This window comes from Polypterus senegalus, chromosome 11, assembly GCF_016835505.1.
Source record: "Polypterus senegalus isolate Bchr_013 chromosome 11, ASM1683550v1, whole genome shotgun sequence".
In the NCBI taxonomy this organism is placed as follows: domain Eukaryota; kingdom Metazoa; phylum Chordata; class Cladistia; order Polypteriformes; family Polypteridae; genus Polypterus; species Polypterus senegalus.
In genome coordinates this window covers 161,325,435-161,333,479 of record NC_053164.1, presented here as the reverse complement: position 1 = coordinate 161,333,479, position 8,045 = coordinate 161,325,435, and the positions used below count along the sequence as shown (strand labels likewise).

At 43.8% G+C, this 8,045-nt stretch overlaps 1 protein-coding gene across 1 annotated transcript in view; it reads left to right on the top strand.

Annotated features, from left to right (window-relative positions):
- Positions 1-6,155, top strand: part of cwf19l1 (CWF19 like cell cycle control factor 1) — a 182,593-nt gene extending 176,438 nt beyond the window's left edge. Inside the window, exon 14 of the mRNA XM_039769980.1 lies at positions 5,687-6,155. Coding sequence (XP_039625914.1) covers positions 5,687-5,831 — 145 coding nt within the window. The 3' untranslated portion in view covers positions 5,832-6,155. The remainder of the gene's footprint in view (positions 1-5,686) is intronic.
- Positions 6,156-8,045: the final 1,890 nt, after the last annotated feature.

Genomic DNA, 8,045 nt, shown 5'->3' with positions numbered 1-8,045 from the left:
GACACGGTCAAACGCCTTTTCCAAGTCCACAAAGCACATGTAGACTGGTTGGGCAAACTCCCATGCACCCTCCAGGATCCTGCCAAGGGTGTAGAGCTGGTCCACTGTTCCACGACCCGGACGAAAACCACTGTTGCTCCTGAATCCGAGGTTCGACTATCCGACGGACCCTACTCTCCAGAACCCCCGAATAGACTTTTCCAGGGAGGCTGAGGAGTGTGATCCCTCTATAGTTGGAACACACCCTCCGGTCCCCCTTTTTAAAGAGGGGGATCACCACCCCGGTCTGCCGATCCAGAGGCACTGTCCCCGATGTCCATATATGTTGCAGAGACGTGTCAACCAAGACAGTCCTACAACATCCAGAGCCTAAAGGAACTCCGGGCGTATCTCATTCACCCCGGGGCCCTCCCACCAAGGAGTTTTTTGACCACCTCAGTACTCCCCCACCGACCCACAACGTCCCAAGTCAAGGTCAGCAGCACACCATCCCCACCATATACAGTGTTGACACTGCACTGCTTCCCCTTCCTGAGACGCCGGACGGCGGACCAGAATCTCCTCGAAGCCATCCGAAAGTCGTTCTCCATGGCCACTCCAAACTCCTCCCATGCCCGAGTTTTTGCCTCAGCAACAACCGAAGCTGCATTCCGCTTGGCCTGCCGGTACTTATCAGCTGCCTCCAGAGACCCACAGGACAAAAAGGTCCTGTAGGACTCCTTCTTCAGCTTGACGGCATCCCTCACCACCGGTGTCCACCAACGGGTTTGGGGATTGCCGCCGCGACAAGCACCCGACCACCTTACGGCCACAGCTCCGGTCAGCCGCCTCAACAATAGAGGCACTGAACATGGCCCATTCGGACTCAATGTCCCCCACCTCCCTCGGGGCGTGGTCGGTTCTGCCGAGGTGGGAGTTGAAGCTACTTCTGACAGGGATTCTGCCAGCTGTTCCCAGCAGACCCTCACAACACGCTTGGGCCTACCAGGTCTGACCGGCATCTTCCCCCACCATTGAAGCCAACTCACCACCAGGTAGTGATCAGTTGAGAGCTCCACCCCTCTCTTCACCCGAGTGTCCAAGACATATGGCCGCAAGTCCGACGACACAACCACAAAGTCAATCATCGAACTGAGGCCTAGGGTGTCCTGGTGCCAAGTGCACATATGAACACCCTTATGCTTGAACATGGTGTTCGTTATGGACAATCTGTGGCGAGCACAGAAGTCCAATAACAAAACACCGCTCGGGTTCAGATCGGGGGGGCCATTCCTCCCAATCACGCCCTTCCAGGTCTCACTGTCATTGCCCACGTGGCATTGAAGTCTCGCAGCAAAACGAGGGAATCCCCAGAAGGTATGCCCTCTAGCACCCCCTCCAGAGACTCCAAAAAGGGTGGATACTCCAAACTGCTGTTCGGCGATACCCACAAACAACAGTCAGCACCCTTCCCCACCACCCGGCGGAGGGAAGCCACTCTCTTGTCCACCGGGGTAAACCCCAACGCACAGGCTCAAGTCGGGGGGCAATAAGTATGCCCACACCTGCTCGGCGCCTCTCACCGGGGGCAACTCCAGAGTGGTAGAGAGTCCAGCCCCTCTCAAGGAGATTGGTTCCAGAGTCCAAGCTGTGCCGAGGCGAGTCCGACTATATCTAGCCGAACCTCTCAACCTCGCACACTAGCTCAGGCTCCTTCCCCTTCAGAGAGGTGACATTCCACGCCCAAGAGCCAGTTTCTGTAGCCGAGGATCAGACCGCCAAGGTCCCGCCCGCCACCACCCAACTCACACTGCACCCGACCTCCTTGGCCCCTCTCATAGGTGGTGAGCCCATGGGAAGTAGGACCCACGCTACCTCTTCGGCTGTGCCCGCCGAGCCCCATGGGTGCAGGCCCGCCACCAGGCGCTCGCCATCGAGCCCCACCCCCAGGCCTGGCTCCAGAGGGGGGCCCCGGTGACCCGCGTCCGGGCAAGGGAAAACGTCGTCCACAGTTTTTATTCTTCATTGGAGGTTTGGAACCGTTCTTTGTCTCATCCCTCACCTCGGACCAGTTTGCCTTGGGTGGCCCTACCAGGGGCATAAAGGCCCGGACAACATAGCTCCTAGGATCATTGGGACACGCAAACCCCTCCACCACGATAAGGTGACGGCTCAAGGCTTCAGGAGTGACTTTATATATTCAAGTTTTGACTTTATATATTCAGGAATGACTTTATATATTCCGACGCTGACTTTATATATTCAGGAGTGACTTTATGTTTTCCGACACTGACTTTATATAATCAGGCTTTGGTGTTATATATTCAGAACACTGACTTATATATTCTGAAAATCATAATATGTGTATATATATATATATATATATATATATATATATATATATATACACGAAACATTCATACATGATCATGTTTTAACAAAATGTACATTTTAGTAAAACGAACATGCTTTCGACCAAAAATGGCCACCAAAGATGATAATGTAATGCAAACAATATTTTATGCTGTGCCTACACTTTTGCTGGGTCTCGGGAGCCCTGCAGCAGGCTGTCTATTTCATGTTAAAAGTAAAACAATCTTTTGGGAAATTTATGGCCTCAGGCAGTCTCGATGACACTGTAGGTGTGACATCATTTATATATCTATATATATATATATATAATTCACTAAGGCAAGACAACCATGGAAAGCGGCGTGGATTCACTAAGCCGCCGACAAGTGAGACACCTATGGCGCACGCGGGAATCGCCATATGCAGCGTGTAAAACGGTTTGAGAGGGATATCCCATGGGATCCTTAAAACAATCCTTTACAACTGAGGTTAAAGCACAATGAAGTAAGCAGTCTTTAAAAACCGACTTTTCGTTATTGACGCACGACTGCATGCACCATAGCAAACTGTTTTACACGCTACATACAGCTATTTGCATCCGCAACAAACATGCGTCTTCTTAGGTGCTCCTGGAGGAACACAGAAGACGTTTTCCTGCCCACCAACACTACTTTTTCACCGCCGGCGCCTACCCTCGCCTCTAGGCATTCACACTCCCTGCCCATTTGCCCGACACAAAATTCACCCCACCACCCAGTTAGTCCCTTTCGTCTGTGGTAAGAGTCCACATGCACGTCTGAGCCACGCAGCGTTTGTTATGCCGCAGGTTCACTATTGTGTTGTATTTTGCTCTCTCCAGAGTTCCATCGTTTCATTCACTTACTGTTGTATTCTCACACCAACCCGTTTTAGACATCCGTGTCTTTCCAGAAGTGTTTAGCATTCAATAAATAATTATGCATGAGATTGACCGTGTGTCTACCCAGCGGAGAGAGGCGTGGGTAAGCCGTTGAACCCCATTCGGGCTGCAAGCCGTGGAATTCCCACTAAGTGTTACTCATACGCTCCCACTCATTACCTACCCTTTGTACACACCCCTCTCCTACCGTGGTCGGGTATCTTGGTGGATTATATATAGAAAAGCAGCCAAAACCGAGGGGTATCCCATGGAATCCTTAAAACATTCCTTTACAACTGAGGTTAAAACACAATGAAGTAAGCAGTCTTTAATAACCGAGTTTTCGGTTACGACGCACGACTGCGTGCACCATAGCAAACTGTTTTACACACTACATACAGCAATTCGCATCCGCGACAAACATGCGTCGTCTTAGATGCTCCTGCACTTTGTTCACACCCACCTCGCTACTACCGTGGTCGAGTGTCTTGGTGGATTATAAATAGAAAGGCAGCCAAAACCGCACAGAGCAATGAAAAGTCTAGAGTTCCATCTTTTCATTCACTTTCTGTTGTATCCTCAAACCCTCCCTTTTTAGACAACCGTGTCTTTCCAGAAGTGTTCAACCATCAATAATAATTATGCGCGCTTGTAATGCCGCGGGTTCACTATTGTGTTGTATTTTGCTCTCTCCAGAGTTCCATCTTTTCATTCGCTTACTGTTGTATTCTCACACCAACCCGTTTTAGACAACCGTGTCTTTCCAGAAGTGTTTAGCATTCAATAAATAATTATGCATGACATTGAGCCTGTATCTACCCGGCGCAGAGAGGCGTGGGTAAGCCGTTGAACCCCATTTGGGCTGCAAACCGTGGAATTCCCACTAAGTGCGACTGATACGCTCCCACTGGTTGCGTCCCAACCCTTTGTACACACCCCCCTCCCACCTCGCTACTACCGTGGTCGGGTGTCTTGGTGGATTATATATAGAAAAGCAGCCAAAACCACACAGAGCAATGAAAAGTCTACGTCAGTCACAGGTACATCTGGACTGTGTAAAGACGACGGACTCAAGTGACGAGTTGGAGGTGGGCACATGAGCGGGCAGTGCATACTGAACTAGAAATCAGCAGACTAGCATGACGGACTGAGCTGAATGGACGTTCTTCTCCTCTCATCCCATTCCACACTCCGCGCCGTGCACCCCCATCCCTCCGTCTGGCAGGAGAAGGCGCGAGGACGGTCCGTCAGTTTTCGGTCACGGACGAATTGTGTGTTGGTTCGTTCCGTGCATTGTTACAATGTTGCTTTTCTTGCTGATTTATTACATTACCGATTTTTCATATGTTAATTTTCTCCCTGTGCTTAAAAATCATTAAAAAACCGGCCTGATTATGCGGCGTACAGTACACCGCGGGTTGGCTAGTACAGGTATATTTTTATTCTGTATCCATACCTGTATTTATATTATAAAAAAAAAGGTTACATGTAAAGTCTCATTTTAAAATAAAATATTTTTGCAGTTTAAGAAGCACTGTTTTTTTATGTAGGTATTTTCAAGCTAGTGTCAGAAGACAGGAAAGAGTGGCCAGGTTTCCAAAGAAAGTACAGATACTTTATTATTGTATAGAGAAGGCAGGTACAGTCACAAGACTTCATTCAAAATAATCTGTTTGGAGCCATGACATGGGCAGTCGTCCTGCTTTAGCTCCCATCCTCAGATTTGAAGAATACCTGTGGCTCAGAATCACTGCTGCAGCAATCCAAGAAAGTGAGAGGAAGAATAAGTTAAATTCGGGGGTAAATGTTCTAAATATTGTGTAACGAGCATGTTATGCTGCAAGCCTGATCCTGAAGAGGACGACCAATTACCTTTCCCTTGATTCATTGTTTACCAGACACTGCAGAGCAGGTACAGAGCTGTCCTTGCACGGCTACTGTTAGAGATGGCGAATACCCTTTCATAATAGCATACATATTTTCCCAATACTCATTGTAATGAAAGTTCCATCATAATCAACATTTTTATGGTCCCATGAATTTCTTTACAACAGGATTCCACCTGTATATCTGTGTGTAAATGGTGTATCTGAACAATTGTAATTCTGAAGTGTGAGGATGTTGGAAATTTATTAATAATAATAGTGAAATTATGCTCTGGTTACTACTTTTATTTCATAACACTGAAATCCCAAATGAGCTTTAAAAAAAGGCAGTATGTTCACATGACTTTGTCAGATTTGTGATGACCTAGGACTAGGCCATTTCTTGAATGCTTTTGAGATGTTATTAGAGTTTCTCCATTTTTTCAGTAATTTTTGGGAAGGGTTTATTTAATGGAATTTACCTTGAAGGATTGGTAATATTCATTAAAAGTAAATGTATAAACAGAAGATCTTATAGTGTGTTTACATTATACTATAAATCTGATTATTTTTTCTCATTTTTCCTTTAAAGAGAGGTTCTTGCAAGTGAATCTATTCTTAATATACCTTGTCACACTGACTGGAGAGAGTGTAGGTATACAAGAGAAGAAGAAGAAACATTGGTCAGGAATTTCAGAGACTCTTTTAAAGCATATGACTTCACTCTGCTGAAATGATGCTAGAGAGTCAACTGCTATGCAGCCATCTTTTCAATTGATCTGAACTTGTTTCAACGTTGTACAAACTAGGTGGTAATAGTCTGCATGATGCTGTTATTAGTGGAGTACTATACATTGTATATTAAACTTTTTCTATCTTGATTGGTATAGGCCTGTAATGTTCATGTTGTGTCTCTGACTGCCTATTGTTGTGCAATAGCTGTTGTGTAAAAGTATGGTTCTTTAATTGTAGATATAAGCAAATGTTTATATGTATATATTTAAAAAAAAAAAACTTTTTGTAATTTTTCCAATACATTTGTTCTGCTTTTTCAGCATTTACTACATTGTTGTAGTGTATATTTTAAAAAACAAAATAGTCATGTTCTTGTTTATTAGCACAGTGACTGCAAAAATAGTTCAAAGTGTTGTGCCTGTTTACATACATATATATCCTATAATAGGTACTATTCATCCACATCCCCAGAAACCTACAACAATTTGCAGTATTGCAGCAAATTTAAATTTGATTTCTTTGGCTGTTTAACAAAACATACTCTACATTTTGATGGACTGTAATAATTTTTATTACAAAATAACTGTAAAAAAACACACGCAAAACTGAAAAACTTTGAAAAGTATTTACTGCCTAGATATTCTGCATTTGATTATCCACTTATACAAGAATCTTAAGTTCCTACCTGATTTCTTGCAAAAAGATGTTAGAGCTCATATCTATACGCTGATTGATCATTGTACTAGAAAAATATCTTAGTTATTAAAAAAAAAAAGAAGTATTACTACACATTCACTGCAAAAATGCATATGCAAAAACTAGACAAAAAACTTTAAATGAGAGTTGTTTTGCTTTTATTTAGGAAAAAAATCTGCCAATGGGGTAGGCAAAATTTACTTGACAAGATTTCTCAAAGCATACTAAATAATTTTAAATACAAGTTTTTTGACAAGTCAATAATTCTTACAATAAGAAAACAAAGATTTAACGTCATGATATAAGTACTTTTCACTTGCTTAGATTTTGTTTTTTTGCAGTGCTGAGATACAAGATCCCCATATCTAGTGGACCCCAGGCACACTGGAGCACCACAACCACTCACCTACTCAGTGTAACTCAAAACCCTGAGAGTTTTGAATTAGAGCCCTTCACAGCATTCCACCCTCCTAACGTGTGCATGCTCCAGTAACATCTAGTGTAGAGCACTGAGATAACCTCGGCTAACAGACAAAGAATCCTTACCATTGCACCTGCTTTTCATTCTGATGATATTTGTTAGGTTTTTCTTGGCACAGCCTGACATGGTATATGCTGAATGATGTGTCAACAAGGTAAGTGTAGATTTGTGCTGTGACTGATTGTTGTTGTTTTCTTTATTGTTGCTTTGAAGCGGCACTGTAAGTGGAACTCCTTCTCCTCTGTGATTTATTTAATAATGAAGCTAACTTTTATGGAGCCAACATTCCTTGATCGACACACTGCAATAGATTTTATACAGGATTTGAATCTAGAGGGCCGCGGTGGTTGCAGGCTTTTGTTCCAACCCAGTTACTTAATTAAAAACCAATCCTTGTCAATTATTTAATTTCATGGCTTGCTAGTGCTTTAACTCTGCCATGTCAAGTCATTCTCATATCCTAGACTTTTTTCCTTTCTATGGATATCATCCAAATGATTTGAAATATAACAGTTATTTCAGTGCTTCACTTTAGTCGCTTCACTTTCCTTCCAAGTATTTAAATAAACCCAATAGTGCATGATAAATACACACAGGTGCAAATGGAAACAAGCTAAATGGAGAAATGCTGGTTTCTTTTGTCTTTTGCATCTTATTTGCTAATAAGTAACAATTAAAAAGCAAGAATATGGCTGTTTAAGACTAAAATAAGTAATAAAGGTTTAAAATCTTAACAAGCGGGACAACTAAACTGAAGCAGAAGTGTTACTTGAGCAATAAGGGCTTCTTATTAAGCAATTGGGTTGGAACAAAAACCTGCAGTCATATATAATATCTCTGTAATATCTCAGCTGAGTAATAACCCATTTAATAGCCAGAGCTTTCCACTCCCCTGCCGCATACCTGGTTTCACGATCATGCAGTTTCCGGCTCAGGTACATAATGGGGCGTTCAACTACATCAACACTTTGGCTCAGCATGGCTCCAAGACCTGTGTCCGAAGCGTCCGTCTGGGGGATGAAAGGCATACAAAAGTCAG